General features: G+C 38.4%; 1 protein-coding gene and 1 non-coding gene across 2 annotated transcripts; one reads left to right on the top strand and one right to left on the bottom strand.

The window, feature by feature from the left end:
* Nucleotides 1-493: 493 nt before the first annotated feature.
* trnac-gca (transfer RNA cysteine (anticodon GCA)) lies at nucleotides 494-565 on the top strand. The gene has a single exon. It is a non-coding gene; the product is annotated as a tRNA-Cys (tRNA).
* An 853-nt stretch (nucleotides 566-1,418) lies between these two features.
* LOC134623652 (plexin domain-containing protein 1-like) lies at nucleotides 1,419-18,515 on the bottom strand. Its single transcript, XM_063468679.1, has 13 exons — nucleotides 18,440-18,515; nucleotides 10,957-11,117; nucleotides 7,642-7,785; nucleotides 7,487-7,556; nucleotides 7,237-7,359; nucleotides 7,033-7,151; nucleotides 6,802-6,901; nucleotides 5,464-5,559; nucleotides 5,290-5,371; nucleotides 5,161-5,221; nucleotides 4,958-5,075; nucleotides 2,925-3,082; nucleotides 1,419-2,180 (listed from the first exon to the last, which is right to left on the bottom strand). The coding sequence occupies exons 1-13, from the start codon at nucleotides 18,513-18,515 to the stop codon at nucleotides 2,055-2,057; spliced, it is 1,434 nt and encodes a 477-aa protein (XP_063324749.1). The 3' UTR covers nucleotides 1,419-2,054.
* Between the last annotated feature and the right edge of the window lie 286 nt (nucleotides 18,516-18,801).

Below are 18,801 nucleotides of genomic sequence, written 5' to 3'. Positions count from 1 at the left end.
AGACTAATCCAAATGTACTGTAATGACGCTTTTAAATAAATAAGGTCGACTCTAAACATAAATTTATCGCGGTAAGCTCTAAATATCTACATCAATACAACAACGGGATTACAACTTTTTATTTAAAAAAAACAACAACCCATACACAGCACTAACACAAAAGTTTAACCAGTAAAGAAAACAAAGAATTATTCATGTTATTGATGACGTGAATGATAACTGCTACGTGGGGACATGATAATATCCTGTATTGCGGTTCGACTTTGTTTATTTGACTCCCTCTGCTGGAAACAAGCTCGATTACAACCAGGTCTGCCATTTTGTTTACATTGTTAACGTTAGCGGAAAGCTTCGGACTAAACAAACGTGTGTATTATAATATATGTTGGGATCTATGAGTAAATGCAAGAAACAACTATTATAGTGTGTTCAACGTGTCAGTACTGAACATGTGGTATATTCATATAGCCAGTACTTGGGTGGTTTATACATCGGGGGTATAGCTCAGTGGTAGAGCATTTGACTGCAGATCAAGAGGTCCCCGGTTCAAATCCGGGTGCCCCCTCTTTTCTTTCCTTAGTGACTTTTTGTCGTTGCGTTCGTATAAATAAATGTAATAGAAATCTTCACGGATTGCCTAGCGATATATGAAGTTTATTCCTTACTTAACGAACATAATCTCTACGAGTAGCCGTATATCGTTTTGTCGCTTTTATGTTTCCCATCGCGTCTTAAAATACTATATTCCACCTTATTTAAAAGAAATTCTTCAGAGGGTTTTACCACTAAATTAATTACATGTCCCAATGTATACTGTTACTTTACTTTTTGATTTTGTCACCATTAGTTGTGTGGAAAATCTCTTTTCTTATTAATCTGCAAAGTTTACAAGTATTTATAGACGTTGCAAGCGGTTAATATGCCTGTATGTTAGCAAAACTATCGGAATATCTGTCTCTGCTCGGTACACACCTTCATTTTTAAGCTCAATATAATAAACGATCACCATGGCTGCACTTGTCATGTGGGATTTCGTGTTGTGTTATGGCGCCATCCTGTGGCAATGCTGTGCACAGCCCTAAATACCTTACATTTTTGCAAGTTTTAACCTATCATGGGACTTCAGCAAGGAAGGAGATACATTTCCATCCATCCCAGCTGTCTCAGGGCGAGAGAGATACATTTGCTGTAAAATAAATTTGCATAAAAAATGAATTCCATACATGCAGTCATTTTGAGTTATTACAGCAGTGCTTACGCTATAATGTAAATTTATTTTTAAAAATTAGATGCACATGAAGTATTAATGCCCACATAAGGTATTTCTCTAATTGTATCTTTAATGCTGTTTCCTTCCATTTTAGTTATAAAAATTGAAAACCATCTAAATAGATTTGTTAGTCACTCACCAGACTATGACCATGAGATTAAAATCCAGACTCGTCACCAGCTTTTATTAGAAGACATTTAAACAGAAAGGTTCAAAGAAAACCCTCATAATTTCACATCTCTAAAATTCATCCAAACAACATACCTCCCTATAACTATCAGCTATAAAGCTAAATATCTGTCGTAGTGAAGTCCACATAGATATAACATTTTATGAACTCATCGTTGCTCGCGTAGAAGTTTCATGAAACAAAAGTGACTCCATAAAATGGATAAAAACAAAAAACACAGAGTAAAGTTGAGTGGTACATTGATTTGCAGTATGAAGGCTAGTTTAATTCATTCCCTGACAGGCCCTTGCATCGTTGGCTTTTGGACATTTGCATCTCATCATTTACGTACTGCCGTCTTCCTCTCAAACCCTCCAACCCTTAGATAATATGGCTAATCCCCTGTGTGATGGCAAACAGCAAAAGACACAGAGAAAGCTGGCAAGAGCTACAAGAGCAGTTACAGTAAACACTGTCCAGCCTCAAAGGTTGGAGTAAGGACATCTTGTGTTGATGGTCAGCCTGAATGTCCATATTCATCCTCCTGTAGTACCGCAGTTTTCCTCAAGATGGTGTCCTCTCTTCCACTGATTGAGTCCTGCAAGTCCTAGACCCTTAGCAGCAGTGCTCAGCTTCAATGAAACCTTCCTTTTCATGGCCCCCGAGCTCGACTTCAGCATAACTGGAGTGACAGCCCTGATTGCGGAACTTCATAGAGGGCCAGTAGTTATTGGTGCGTCGCTGCAGACAGAGAAACAGTAGTAGGTAAAGACCACATAGGCAAATGGGAAGATGCAGGCTTCAACCATAGACGGCATAAAAGATGAATGTAGCCACTGCGATGTGCCTATTGCACATCCATAAATCCCCTAAACTTTACTGCAAGTGCTTTTATGAATTTTAAAGGTGAGTGTTTTCAAGTCAAGAGTGGGTTTTACTGTGAAGCCACAAACTCATTGGCCCATTGGAGCTTAAAGATCATCAGGAGAGTGTTTCCAGTGTTCAGGGCTGTTTTGTCACAGACTTCTGCAAGTTTGTTTGCAGACACATGAACATCACCCACTTCTCATTCATCAGGTGAATCTGTCATTTCATTGACCTGTGAAATAAACTGGTCACCCAGTGACAGAGTATGCATGCTTACACGTTTCACCTGTCTGAAGTCTGGTAGTTATGTAGACATGATAAAAGATGGACATAACTTCCAGGTTTAAAAGGAAAGCCAATGCAGAAGTGCCTTAAATCTACATTCCTTTTAATACCAGCATCAACGATGTATTTCAACAGTGGCTTAAAACAGCTTCAGTGTGCATTACCACCACCATCTGACCATAGCAGTATATTACAGCCCACCAGGTCAAAGTAAAATTAAGGGAAAACATATATTTTAAGACAAGAAAAGGTCCTCCATATTTTAAAAGAAAATTAAAGTCTGTGACCATCCCTACTGCAGAGGCAATGAGAGCTGGATGTTGTTTTTCTGACCTGCATGAGGTAGAATGGTGGAGCCACTGTGGGATGTGTGTTGATGTAGTAAACAGCCAGTAAGGTGAGAGCCACAAGCAGAACTAGAGCAGCCACAACGCCTGCGATGATGGCCGTGTTCTCTGTCATCCCGTTGTTTGGAGGGCTCGTCTGTATATCTGAAAGGAAGGAAGATTGTTGCTCCTGTTAAAGCATTTCTAAATATAGAAATGTCTAGGTAGCTAACTATGGACTTTTCTTTTGAAAACTCTGTGGCCATCCTTATAACTTCCTAAAACTAAGTGGGGACGATTTTCTTTTTAAAATTTGGAATACTGTAATTCATAGTGCCTGTCTCTTAAGACGCAGAGGAATTTTTACTGAAAATCTGTAGGGCATTGCTGTTGTACTGAGCTATTCTGGTCTTTTATCTCATTGGCTGATGTTTGCATGTGTATATGTATACATGTATTTTATGTTCACATATGTGTGAATGTGTACATTTTTGTATATGTATGTGCATATTTGCATGTACAGATATTCTTTATAAACATATATGGATGTCTGTTTTTTTTTCTCTTTTCTCTCTTTTTTTCCCTCTTTTTCTTGCTGTATTAGTCTATTTGATTCACCTTTGCGTTTATTGTTTATTTTATTTTATTTTCACTTGCTAAACACGGGACAGACTTGACTGGGGAAAAGAAAAGGGAGAAAGAAAGAGGGAAAGAAAAACAGTGGGGAAGAGGAACGGTGAAAAAGGGCAAAAAACAAAAACCAACAAAACAAACAGACAAAAAATACATATATCAATCACCATATATGGATGTCTTACAATGTTTTCTATAATGGTTTCATCTTATCTATTTTAATTCTTTTTATTATATTATCCCTCTGTTCAGCACTTTGGCCAACACTTGATGTCTTTTTAATGTGCTATATAAATAAAGATGACTTGACTTGACTTGACTTGACATGAGTAAAGTAAAAATGATTTGTCCTTTATTTACCACATTATATTTAAGCCTTTGAATACCTTCTGGATTTTTATATGAAGCTTTTAATTACTATAAGTTTATAAATGAACTGACATTAAATTAACATAACTCCTAGAAGCAGAAAGTGATGCGTGGATTGAAAAAACAAGAAGAAGAAAAATAAATTCATGTTCACTTGTTTGTATTTACAGTAAATCTCCCCAAAATCTGTATACACAGAAAATCCACAGAAAAACATTAAAAAACAATCATCAGTCTCTTCCCAAAGTCCACATGGAAAAGCAAATATTTGACTGCTTTACTGTTGGACTTTATTAAAGTTGAGTTTGACACTTACATAATCTTTATTTAACTAGGATAATAGACTACTTGAAAATTTTGAACATATTGAATGAATAAATTGTGGTCCTAGGATTGATCCCTGGGGCCTACCCCTGGTTAGATTACAAGCTTTGGAAATCATAGCTTCTGCTCACACACTTCTGTGGGATAATTTCCAAATTATCTAATGGTTTCTTCTGTTTATTACTGTCAAAAATGAAAATTTAGTTATTCATAAAAAGTGTCCAAGCCAGTGCAACAAAAGGCACTCCTATTTGCCTAGGTAGATTTGATTTTACATAAACATGTCTTTGAAAAGATCTATACAAAATCTCATATATAAATACACACATAAGATCAGCAATTATTAGTCATAATTTTATAGTGAGACTAGCTTTATGATAAGCTTTCTGTTATTGTTATTTTTTACATTTTGAAAATGTTTGTGAAGATGTACAAGTTTAAATCTAACACAGATTTAAGGGCTATCTCCTGTTTATATTGAGTCGTGCAGTCGGTACCTGTATGCTTATGCTCTCTATGGAAATTCAGCTTTAATTCTGTAATGCTCAGAAGTCAGAGAGCTACTAGTAATTCTGCTTCTCCTTAATCTATTCACAAAGGGTCACATTTTGCATGATCCCAAAAAATAAACAATTAAATATTCCTTCATTAATCATTCACCAGTTGTGGGACTGAGTTTTTGCTGACATACCAGCACTGTATTTTCCAACTCACCCCTAGTAACAGGCTGTTCTTCAAGCACTGAAACGGTTGGACCTGGAGAGGAGTGATTAAAGGAGCTCATAGTTGCTTCAGGTAGAACTGTGTTGTAGTCCTCACACATGCCTTTAGCCTGAGTGAATGCCGAAAAGAATGACTCAGGAATCAGTAACAAAGCTGCTCATCTCTCTCTTGTGTGATATGGTAATGAGTCTCACCTCTTCAGGGCAGTTGTAATCCAGCCACTCTTGTCTATGTCGGTCTATACCATCAGAACATCTAGAAATGAAAAGCAAAGTGAGAAAAGGCGAGAATCTCATAACATCACAAATTGAACTTTGTCTTACCGTTGAAGTGTGTTGCACCAGCCACAGTCGCTTGTCAAGTTGGATGTTAGGCAGAGATCACAGGATGTGTGTTGAAGACAAGCTGGGGGAACGGGAATCGCATCGTTACGCAATTACAGGGGTGAGTAATGAGGCTAGGCTGTCGAACAAAAGCTAGTTTGAAACAGGACTTACTGGGCAGAGGTGTGAACTCAAAAGCTGATCCGCTCACAATCTTGGTGGTGTCAATGGCAACACGATGATACTCATAGATAGTACGCCGCTTTGCTTCTATCAAGGCAAAAATTGAATGTCAGCCTGCAAGTCTTTCTTCTGTATTAAGTCTCACGTGAAAACTTAAAAAGAAGTCTGTGCTCCATGTTTCTGAGAGGGGACTAACTCCTGTTCAAATTGAACTACTTGTGATTGAAAGTATTTAGTTTCTGCTTTTACTCCTCTGCCAGGGTGAGAGCTGAGATGGAGGCATGTGATTTATCCAAATAGCACCAATTCACAACAACAGTCATCTCAAAGAGCTTTGTATTGGAGGATAATGATCCTACAGTACTAGAGCGAGTACCACTTGATGACAATGGGAAGCACCCCGTTTTAATAGGAAGAGACTTCGAGATTATAACTTTGAGAATGCCGGTCCAATTTTCATGAAACTAGGCGAGGAGGTGGAGGGTAAAGACATCAGATCACGTACTTTTAAACTGCAAAATGTAGTGCTGGTCTTGGCACAAGATGTTATATCTGAGTTCAAGTACCGTTTATATTCTGACAACGTGAAAAAGGATTTTTGAGATGTATACGAGTCTAAAGATGGACTTTGTCTTTATTTATTTTTACAACAGACTCTTAAAGAAATTGAAGAAATTGATATTATACTTTACTTCAGACCAGGTTAACTGGCTCTAATATAAAGCTTTAACTTTTAACAGTAAATGTAACTTGGAATTTCTGTGCAGGAATTTGTTGTTGTGTATTTTTTTTAAATGTATTTATCATCCATTTTTATTTTAATAATGCAATATTTATTTCTTTATTTTTCTTTATGGCAGCAATATGGCTTTAACTAGGCATGTTTCTAGTAGCTAATGTGTTAGCTAGAAGAAAAATCAAACTAGTCAGTTTTTATAAAAGTTTGAAAATGTTCAGAAATGCTCAGAAAAGCAAAAGAAAAAAAATCTGTGTTTGTCTAAGGGTCATTAGTAACCTTTATCCAAAACCTTGTGAAACCACATCACCTTATCAGCCTTCTTTCCTTGCAGGTTAACACCCACACACCTGTGCACAATGTCCTCTGATCACTGGTTTGATCAGTTTACTCTGATGTAGCTTACATAAAGCTGATTATTTTGTGGATCATTTTCTGAAAAACTGCACTGGTTTGTGAGGATGTCTTATTGCGTATCCCTCAAAACATATTAGATCCCACAGTTAACTGGCTTAATAATTTACTAAAATATGAATAATTACTTTAAATTAACAGTGGAGGAAGTATCTCTTCTTTATTTTAAAGGAACTGACCTGACAGCTGTGATGTAGGGAGGTATCCCATGAAAGCGTCAGACAGTCCAACTTTCAGCGGATGCTCAGTAGAATTTATTTCCTCCACTGGCAATGGGATCTCAAAAAAGGACAGAAGAGTTCGTATTGACACTGGTAAACCTGACATTCAAGCTGAGCTGTGTTTTTTACAAAATATTGAAGTGGTGGAATTATATTTTTGCTACATCTGATTAAAAATACATAACTTACATCTTTGTAGTTGAAAACAATTGTTCCATTTTTGTGGAGCGCTGCCTGGAAAGTAAAAGGCCCCGCTGCCTCTCGGTCCTTTAACCGCACTTTGTCCCACTGCACGACAAATAAATTACCTGGGCAAAGCAGTATACAAAGGCCAGTCAGAGATACCCAGGAGCTCCCAAACTCTAGAGACTTCATAGAGGAACCTTTACCTACCATTATCCAAGTACCTCACTGTTGAATTTTTAGAAAAGCTAGGGTCAAAATTGGCCATGAGGGGAGCGACATACTGGGTGGCGGTTAGCATTCTGTGAGTTATTTCACCCATGTAGATGAAACCTGAAGAGAAACGTTAAGATAAGTGAACAGTTAAAGATTTTAAAAACACCTCTACCCCGTGGTTGAACAGCACATCTTTAAAGTGAAGGAGGCGAGTTGATAAATGCAGCTGCAGCATGTGACCTACCTCCAGTTGCTATAATAATTTGTCTCAAGGAGTCCCCATAGAAGGGGAAATTAAAGGAGAGTGCCACTCTCTGTGAATAAGAAGAAATGTCAGATGTGGTTAAATCTGTCTGTAAATCAGACATTAGTACTTGAATGTGCGAACGCTCATCTCACCGCTGCCTGTCGATGCGCGTTGGACAGTATGCCGTGAATTCTGACTTGGTTTTTGTGCAGGTTGTCCATATCCACCCACAAGTTTGCAGTCTGTCTGTCTGTTGGACCAAAACTCTGCCATCTGTAGTACCTCTGGGAGTCCTCCTGAGAGAAAGAGGTCACTCATTAGACAAGTTTCCAGAATACATTAGTCATGGTGAGGTAGTTTAGAGTAGGTCTCTGTATGAAATAGACCGATTTACATTGAAATCAATGAGTTACTACAGGACTGGATAATTCGAAATGTATACATTTTGTGTAGCTCTAGCCGCCCAAAATAAAGATCTCACTTCAATCTTGTTTTATGTACATTTTAAACTAGTAGTCTAAAGGATTGCTGCGTGCATTTTAATAATAACAAATGAAAAAAGTAGAACATCTTACCCTTTTACATATCTCTGAGAAGAAATCTTATCAAAGAGAACTCACCTTTAGGAACATTTGGGGGATTTTTGCACCCTATTGTATCAGTTTCTAATAGCTAATCAATACATTTGTCATCATTCTAAACAGATTTCTTTTTACATTTGTGTTTGTACAAGGTACTTTTTTGTAATTACCTTCTTCAGAACTTGACTTTCACCGACAGGAGGCAGCATTTTGTGAGTTGGTTTGTTAAGATTTTCCAGCTACTCTATTTCCTGTGCTCTTAATGGCTTACTTAGTTAAATAAAGCTTATAATTATTCGCTGCACCATTTTGTAGTACAGGTATTACAGGTATTATTACTGATATTAGATGAAAGTACAGTCTTACCTTTTTTCCTCTTTTTTGTGAAAAATATTTAGGTTAGTGTAAGTGTGAACTGAAAAAAAAAGTCGATCAGCTCAAAAATAATGTGAAAAAAGCAAAAATGTCGTATTTTGAAAAAACAACTGGGATAAACCTCAGTGAGTCATGCAGGGATTTTTCCCTTCGGTCCTGCCCATATAGTGCCACTTGATGGAGCTGTTTACACATTGGCTTTGACAACAAGCACTTGTGTCTTCATACAGATCTCCAGTCTTGATGGCATTATTAATGTATAGCATAGTTGAAGGTGACAGAGAGCAATGGTTCTGGGGTTTAGTGTGGGCTCAGAAAGTGGAGCAGTTAAATGCAGCGCTCTCACAACCTCTCCGGCTGCTCCATTTACAGCAAGTGACCCACTTTTTTCTTCCATCTCCACTGCCTGACACCAGCCTGTATTTTCTAGGGGGATTCTAGGTGAGGAGAATAATCATTTATTTTCCCTCACAGCTGACTGACTTATTGAAGTGACTCTGATTGGACAGGAGATGGAGGGTTTTGGAAATTGGGATCAGGCCTCCCCCTAAAAAAGCAGCAGCAGCAGCATTATAACAGGGTTACTTGTGATCCCATCCAAGTGAGTCACACACACATGCACATACTCGTGCGCAGCCATGCTTAAACAAACACTGTAAGCTGGCAACACAAGTATGTGGTCTGTTTTCAATTTGAATTGTAGGGAGAGGAAGAAAAAAACGTACAACACAATTTATTTGGGTTGAATTTTACTGAGGCTGATTGAAGTGAAAGATGAGTCTAGGAGGTAAGACACTCATAAAACCTCATCCCATGCACTAAAATCGCACACACGCAGACACACACTTCTAAAATAATCACTGGAAAATGGCACAGGACAGTGATGTGCTACAGGCTTTACCTTCGACTAAACTTTATTTTTTCTGGCTTGGCAGTAGCTACTTGACTTGTCAGCACAATATTATTACCAAAGCCATTTACAGTTATAGTTTGCCTCACATTTATCTCTTCATATTGTCATACACAGATAATAATAAGCTATATTAAAAAGTATTAACCTGACCATTGGGCTATCATGTTGTGCATTTAGGGGTCAGCACACCAACCTGTGATACCCCACCCCACCCTATGGTTAGGTTAATTCTGCAGCTTTTGTGAAAGTAACTCTTTTCTTGGTTTAAAGATTATAATAACCATGTAAACATCACTATATTGATTGACACTAAAGATTCTTTGGCTTTGGTGTAATGGATGGTTTAGTTTTCCTAAAATAAGTAGGGGATATTTATCCCTCAGGCTAATGTAATTTTAAGTTGGCAGCTATTAATGCCCTTTTTCTTGCAGAACCAGTAAATATAAGAATTCTCATTTCTGTAATTCAGCTGACAATGACTTGCACAGCTGTGTTGATCTCATTCTCACTGGTCACAGTTTTTGGGGCAGTTTTTCTCATGCTCTTACTGGTTGTAGCTCTGTGGCTGTACAGTTTTCTACAACAATGAGCCCTCCATAAGGAAGTATTATGCAGTTTAGGCTAATTTTAGCATAATTTTACATACAAACTTAGCAACAAAACTGACTCTGTAGACACTTCCTCTGTAGAACTTTTAAAGTTCAAGACAGTACAGTTAGAAAATGGCTGAGTAACATGGGTTGTTTGGACTGCTCTTCTCTCTAGAAAGAACATAACAGCATGCTAAGGTTTGCACAGTTGCAATCCTAAGTGCCCCTTGGAAACATAAAACCAAATTGAAGATGTTTGGTTATTATGCACAGCGCCATGTTTGCAAAAAACCAAACACAGCATATCTGCTCAACAGAAAACCTCATACCAACTTAGAGTTATGACTGCTGAAAGTAGCTCTATAAGAAACTGTTGGCGGTTTTGGCCATTGCAGTCTTACAAAAGGTTTGCCAACCCAAAAGCATCTGTTTTATTCTAAATAGGACCATAATTTCCTAAATGAACATTATTCTCAATTGAAAAAGAGTTGGCCATTTAAGAAAAGATAAGATAAGATAACCTTTATTAGTCCCACACGTGGGAAATTTGTTTTGTTACAGCAGAAAGTGCACAGTGCAAAGTTATATAGCAAAAATTAGAGAACACTGGAATACAATAAGAATAAGATACTGAGCTAAACAATTAAGACAGTAAAAGACATTAGGAAAGTGTTTACTTTGGTATGAAATCGATTGATATAAGGCTCACTTTCTCATGGCCATCTATACAGCTGGACTACTTTTTACAACCAGAGCAGATGGCCATTAGAGAGATTGAAGGTTTAAGGAACAGTTATACGCTGTGTAGCTTTAGCTTCAAGCATAGGCATGATGTCATTATTTTAGAGCTTACATTAAACTTGACATTTACTATACGTGTTGTTAGTAAAAGAGCAATGGGAGCGTCATTTCTATGAACATAATTTAGGCCATATTAAAATAGTTGATTTTCCTACTGCCACTATTGTAATCTAAGGTCTTAGCCATGAATCAGTCGTTGCATCTCACCACTATGCGAGTCATGTTGTCAGGCAGGGGACTGATATCAACACCCCCTCCTCCTTCAGCCTGTGAGCTGCGGGCTTCCCTGTGTTTGTGTGGGGTCTGCTGGTCTCTCCTGGTTCTGTGAAAACTGGACGGATCTTCCAAAGCAGTTCCACTCCATGCATCTAGAACAACACAAGGCAGCAGCACACACATACATGCAGATTCATTCACGATGATGTATTTATTGAGGATTCAATCCATGAATAAATACTCTCACCACATAATCTCTCACCTGTTGTTAACCATCAATTTGAGACATAAGAGTTCAACAAACAAAAAGTCACAGACTTGCTTACTGAATCACAATTACTTTGAGGAAAAACAAGATAATGTAATTATCTCTCAAAATGTGTGAAAACTGTCTTATAAAATGTAGTTTTTATAGACATTATAATGACTTTGGCTTTATACTCTGTGGTCACATCTGTTCTTTATTGGTTACCATAATCTGGATCATTAACAGGCATACATATCTAAAGAAAATTAAATCCATGTTTAGAGGTCACGGAGCAATAACTCACACAGAGACAGAAATAAGATCAGCACAAACAACACCATAGATTTTCTGTACATCTGTCATGCAGAAATAGGGTCATGATTCCTTTTTAATCATGTGGTGCCAACATTGTTCTTTGTTCAAATAATCCCTATGTATGTACAAAAGGATTGTGGAGTTTTGTCTGTGTGTGCATCTTTTTAGAGCATTCACATCTCTACTGACCACCTACATTTGTGTGGGTTTTCGTGACATCTGCTTAACAGATCATAGATGGCTGTTTATGTTTTTTCAACCGATCTATGACTCACTGTCCACATTTTCAGTTGGCAGTTGCAAAATCAGCAGAACTCACTGATAGTTCAACAGGGTTAAGAACTCATTATTCCCTCTGAAACAGAGGGATTAAATTCCCTTTGCTGTCTGGTTCTGAGCTGTTAGTTCACTGAACTGAGCTATTAATTAACAGCATGTTATGAACATTCCCTTCAGTGTGAGAAAGATGAACCCTGTCTCGAAGTTATGGCCAAAATTATGTGGATAACCCCCCTCCCTTTAGTCTGGAGCTGTTTTATTGGATTGACAGTTTGTTCTGATTAAAATGTTAATGCCAGATTATTAGTTTAGCAGTAGTTTGTATTCCTCCCCTGTCTCATCTAACATGAAAGGCCTGTGTACAAAAAAATAGGCCTATAAAAAATAGTTTTCACCGTTTGTTGTTGAAAAACTGCACAAACCCCCAACCATGACCCCATTCTGCAGCTCTGGTATGAACTGAAAACTTTGACCGTGATCCTAAGATGACCTAAGATCAAAGGCTGGACTTACTATCATCTCTGTGCTTGAAAGTGAGATTGGCAGGAAAGCAAATCGCTGCTGCATAGCTTTGTAACCTTCCAGTTTCTTAACACAGGCAGTAAATTAACTATTAGTAGTTTTACTAGTAATTTTTTCACAGTCATCTATACAATCAGACTTCGTGTTGTGACCAGTGGAGTCAATCTCTGCTAGCAATTAGGGGTTGGGGAAGCTGCTTTAAGGCACTTCTGCCTTGATGTTGCTTTCCATCTTTTATATAGACTATATATTAGTACAAAAACTACAATGAATATTTATGACTAACTCACACCTAATCATAAAGACTGAAAAAGATTGATGTAGTTCCTGGGTCTTAACCCTTGTGTTGTCCTCGGGTCAAAAATGACCCCTAGGTGAATGGCAAAAAAGTATATGGGAATCCCGAGGACAACACAAGGGTTCTTAAAACTGTGTTCTTTTTAATGCTCACCAGGGTGAAATACATGTGGTTGCAAAAAGAAGAGAAAGTGGCCCTCGTCCCTGGCCTCTGTAAACACTTTGCTGATGAGTTTATGGGCTCAGTCGCTCATTTTGTGTCATACTGAATAAAATAAAATAAAATAAAAATCAATTTTGTAAACTTTGGTTTCTATGTGTCAGAAAGAAGGATTATCTAGCGCCTTGGCGTAAAACTTCAAAACACTTTCAAAACAAAGAAATGTCGATTCAGGTTGAGGCTTCATAATGGGACTTCACAAGCCAATGTGTCAGGGTGGCTTCGACCTTATAGTTTTTGTGCACCTAATATAGTCAAACTTAGTTTTATTTAAAAAAAAAAATAGAAATTTGTGGCTTCAACATCAAAAGGTACCTGTCCGGTTTTAAAGTCCAACATTAACTGCCTGTATTTTGATTGTTTCGCTGATTCAAAAAACATGCACTCCACAAAGTTATACCTGATACCACACGAACAGAGAGTGCATAAAATAAATATATATAAAATGTTAATTTTTCTAAATTAAGAATTATATCAAACTAAAAAGTCTTAAGAGACAAAATAGGACAAGTGAAAAAGAGAGGTTATTACACACTCGGGGGAGATCGTGCTAATGAGGAATCTTGTTTGATTATGGTGCGGTGGAAGCTAATTTCACTGCTGCAGAACAAAAAGCTTCTAACTGGGTCAGATTGGCACTCATCATCATCATCGCTAAACAGCTGAGGAGGCTTCAAACAGCAGAGTGAAACAATGAGGAGGAGCTTTGAGGAGCAGGAAAACTGAAAAGGGGAGTTCAGGGGCTGCACACAAGTTAGCGCCGTTTAGGCTACAGTCTAATAGACCGTGACTATACTTAGATTTTTTCCTGCCACCCTTACAATGTATAGGTCACTTAGAGATTTGCTTTACAGATCTTCCAAGTCTTCACGTTTTCTTTCCTAGAACATCGTTAACCTTATCTAACTGTCTGCATGTGGGGGCTGGATGAACTTCAACATCAAAAGTGTGCTGGGCTTTGCATAAGGACCTGGACTTAAGACAGGCCTCAGTAGCATCATGTCTGGCAGACACATGTGCGTGTGGACCCTGCACTGGGAATGTGCAAACTGGTGCAAAAAAAAAAAAAAAAAAAAAAAAACTATGCTGATGAATCTGGAACAAGGCCAAATGGTCTAATTGTTGACGCGACAGATGTGATGTGTGACAGATGTACGGGTGAATAGTCAGTGGCTTCACTGCAAATATGCCCTCTGATGTTGCTGCTAAATAAAATCAAAGGCATGAAACACGTTCTGACAGTCCTTTGAATTTACATCTATGCATCTGCAGGATGTCAGATTTTCTGCTTTTTTAGCCAACCTAACACATCCAACAGCAGAAAATCCTTATTTCTGTGCCAAGTCTGTTGACTTGATTAAGAAACATTAAATCCCTTAACAAATGCTCACTATTTTGAGGAGATGGCACCTGCATGGCAGCGGTGTCCACTGTACCTTCACATGTGTCTGCATTGCAGCAACAGCCACAAATCTAGTGGGTGTTGTCAAACTAGGACACAGCCCGATGAACCATATACATTGCTCTATTGATACACAGATTGTATTCATTCATGCCAGTACCATGTTCCACACTCCTGTTCCCATTTCTCTCATTTTTTGCTCTATTTTTTTCCTTTATAAATATGAAAATACAAAGCTATAATATAATAACAATATAAACACACAAACCTTTTATTTATCCTTATAATTTACCTCATCATCTGTTGTCAAAGACAGATATCTAAGAAACACACCAGGGTATATTTTCTTCTGTATGAAAGTATTTTTGAAAGGCTCTACAAAAACCAGAGCCACGTTCCTAAACTGAGACAAAAGCTAAATGGCCTTTCAGTCTGCTCAGATGGATCAAGTCCATGGGCGAAAAATACATTTCTTCTGAAACAATATTTTCCTGGGTAAATGTGCAACACTTTGAAGTTTGAGTACAGGCGGGAATACATCGAGGGCATGTACTTGGTCAATGAAGGGGAAAGAGAATTATCTGCAGGCACATCAACAGAGAACAAAAGGCCAACATCTTTGCTCCAGAGACAGACACACTGAAGAGAGTGAACTATTGTGCACTGTCCAAACACAGCACACGAGAGCAGATTAAATCTCAAGATACAATCAAAGTCTTGACCCTATCACTCTTTTCTAGTGGTGGAAATGAGACACAGTATTACGTGCTTTGTCAGGACAGGGATTAGCAAAGCACCTGCGGTCTTTTGGGTAAAGAATCATTAATGGAACAATAATCACAAGACGAGGTCATCGCTTGTCGATTCAGTATAGTTCAGTGCAGTGGTTTTATTATGTTTGGATTTTAAAAGGGTGATCTGTGTTAAAACCAGCCTGGAGCTAGTAGCGTGGGAGTACCCTGTTTGGCACCTTATCCTCAGAACAGCAGTAACCATAACACACAATCGCAAACACTAGCAGCTGGAATGATAAAGACCTGAAACTAAATAGAAAAATGTGATGTTTAGATTAATGTGCACAAATTGACAAGGGTCAGAGTTGAGAAAGTCTTTGTTTCTCAACTCTGACCCTGTCAATGTAACAGACAAAGTTGTTTATGTTTTTGAACAGATCTTTCATTTTCAGTCCAGATGACATATGATTTGAGTTTGCAGATGTGCTTGGCCAGTTGTAGTTAACTGTTTATTTAGTGCTTTAATATTTATAGTCATAAATCTGAGATTACCTTAGTAAGAAATGTGCAGTAGCAACCAAGAAATGACTTCAGAGGACAATTATGTTCTGCCCTGTGAAATGATCAGTGCAGCCTGTCAGATTAAAACTCTTGATAGTGCAAATCCTTCTACACAAGGCATATGTTAACCACGTGGGGCTAAGAGGTAGTCTCACGTTTAACGTCTAACTTAATAAATACACAAAAGTTTAAATTAATGATTTAGCAATGACCATCTATTGGAAAATTCTGTTTTGTATTTGAAAGCAATTTTCCACAACTTATTATTAATATAAATGAAAGCCACAATGTATATTTATAGTCTTTATACATCTGTGCATTCCCTTTTTCTGTTGTAAATACTGTTAAAAACTTTAAATATTATTTCAGCTGCTCTTCTCCCGCCTAATGATCTTTGGGTTGCAGTAGGTCAGCGCATCTCTTTTTGAACCATGTTTCTTGTGAGACCCACATGTGTTCACTTTTGTAAACGAGTTCCAATCAAAATGCGAGACATCATCTCAGTATGTGGAACGGCGGGACAAGGGACAAATATGCTGTGCATTCCCATATAAAGTGGGACATCTGGTAACCCTCGCTTCTGGAGTCCATTGCCAATTTTTGGAGGTTTCCAGAGTGTTCAGGCGATATCCGGGCCAAGACTTTGTCCTCCGTCCTCTATTCACTGTTTGTTATGCAGAAAAGTTTTTTCAGCTAAGAAAAGCTAAATTCTCGTCAGGTTTAAAAAAAACTACACTTTGGCTAATGTCTGTTTGGCTCTTAGTGCAGATTGTTTGCCTGTACGCGACCAGAATCTGCTCAAACATGATTGGTCATTAGGAACTTGGACTACAAATGGAAACCATAGAGGTAACACAGATCCTGTCCCTTATAGTGGCTACTTGTGCATATATATAAATTAAAGCTACTTTGTCATTAAAGATCCTTGTGATTATAGTTTAGATTTCAAGCCAGGGAGGTTATCGCGCAACTTTAGAAGTGCACGACTGTGCATACGAACATAGGTTGCTGTCATTTGTTGACCGACAGAGGTCTTGCAGCAAAGGCATTTTTAAGCTACAACCTCCCTGTTGCCTTAAGATTTTTAAGCTCTGACACTACATTATTGTTTGACTGACGTGTTTTAGCTTTTGACCTTTATAGCATCATCAAAGCCATCAAGACCATAAAGTCAGACCTTTTCCTCTCCACCTTGAACGTAGGTGGTTGTGCCAGAAACCTATACTGTGCTTCTTCCATTAGGTTCTAGTTGGATTGGTTGTTGTGGAAATTTGGTTCAGCTAACATGAAGATGATTAGTGAATAAACTTGGGCTTCTCATCTAGTGCTTTTAGCCCAGATACCTGGGCCACATGTTGTTTGTGTTTAAGATTAAATGGCAAAAGTTAGCATGCTAACATGCTAAGGATAATGTCTGCTAAATACTGTTAGCACTGTTATTGCAAGTTAGCAACTAGCATCTTTATAGACTCATAGTTACAGTGTTCTCCAGTGTTGCCTGCTTTTGCACAAACTCATTAGCTCAGGTATTTTCCTGGTATTTTTCAGACAGATTTGATATAATATGATGATATCCTGCTTATAAAAGCAACACATACATGGATATATCAGCATTCATAAAATGCACACATATCTTTTATGTGGTGTTTAACATCTGTGAAAACTTACACCGAAATTTGCAGATGTGTAAACAGTCTTGATGGTCCTGACCTTTGAGAAAGTGGGGACAGCCCTGTAGTCTTTTTACCTAACTCTGCTGTATTATTATCTGCTCTGTAAAAGAGATTTGGCATCATCTGCAGTCAGGCGTTCCTTTGGATAAGTCATTGAGCGTGTAGTCATTTAATTACCAAGCTTCCAGCACTTCCTTTTTAGTTTAGAGCTGTTCTACTTTCTGTTGCAATAGAACACTAATCTAAAAACGTCTGAGTTTACAGGGCCCAAAATAGGGATCCATCTTTACGAGGGAGACTCTAATAAATTGATCTGGATCACTGGTTTGGGAGTATTTAATGGGAAAGATGAGCCTGGACACTGTGCTGGACTTGGTGTGACCATATATTTGAGGAGATCTGTCTCTCTGTATGTCTGGTTGTCCTCTGCAGAGCTAGGCCCCTGATCAGAGGAACTGGGACCACAGGAGAGGCCAGAGAAACTAGAGCACTGCTGATTGTCGGAGGAGGAGGAGGAACAGCGGAAAGAACGGGGGCTGGCTAAAAATAATATATCTCCAAGGAGAACAAAAATACATACATGCACACACGCACCAACACACACCTACAGATAGGACGGCAGAGGATCCATATACAGGAAATGCACAGAGCAGGTGATGAGACACAGTCTGAGATGAAACTTTCCAAATTTAAGAAATCCTAGCTCAGATGCTGTTCTCACTGACTGACTTTCATCTTTTACTTTGGAAATGAATCTTAAAACCTCAAATATTTATTTGTTAAAATCCAGAATTCTCATTCACAGGATCAGTATTATTAAAGCAAATGAACCCCAGACATTTATTTTTCCCCCTCCAAACTGGAAATACAGAAGTTTTGGAATAGCATCATGAAAAGAGAGAGAAAATAAAAATCCAGACTCGCACACCATCTTTTATGTGCTTCCTGTGACTGACAGTGAGAACTACCACGAGACCAGTTAACTTCACGCATGCACGTATCCATAGACATGCCATAAAAAGTGCCAAAAAAGCATTTTAAGCCTTCAATAGTCAGTGACAACAAATTCAGGTGTGTGTGTGTGATATTAACTTTAACTGAGATGTTTAGAAGCTGTTTTGTGTGGCACTTGATAGTCTGTTGTGCAGAAAGGTAGTCGTAATGGTGGTGTTGTTTGTAGATCTGTAGTGCATTGGGTGTTGACGTTAAAGAAAGGGGGCTTACCTTCATGCTCTTGAGCCCAGACTCTGCCTAGCTCAGCCTGGGAGAGACAGATGAGGAGAACAGCATAAAGCCCCATGTCGGCTGACTCTTCTCCCTCCTTTCCCCTTCTCTTGATCACTCCTTGTCTTCTTCTTCTTCTTCTTTTCCCCAGTTTCCCCTCTCACTTTGTGTAAAGGAATGGGGCGCCTCACTCCACCACTCCCCCACCTTTCGTCTCTGTCTCTTCGCCTCTGCTCACCCACACAATTGCTGTTTCCTCACTTCAGCCAAGTTTTACTGTTTTTCTCCCTCCTCCTTTCGTGCCCTTGTTTGGCCCTCAGAATACTGTCTCAGATGATCGGTCCATAACAGCAGGAGAGATG

Source organism: Pelmatolapia mariae, unplaced genomic scaffold (assembly GCF_036321145.2).
Source record: "Pelmatolapia mariae isolate MD_Pm_ZW unplaced genomic scaffold, Pm_UMD_F_2 NODE_ptg000812l+_length_41025_cov_1, whole genome shotgun sequence".
NCBI classification, from domain to species: Eukaryota; Metazoa; Chordata; class Actinopteri; order Cichliformes; family Cichlidae; genus Pelmatolapia; species Pelmatolapia mariae.
The sequence above is the reverse complement of the archived record's forward strand: the minus strand, read 5'-3'. Positions and strand labels throughout refer to the sequence as shown.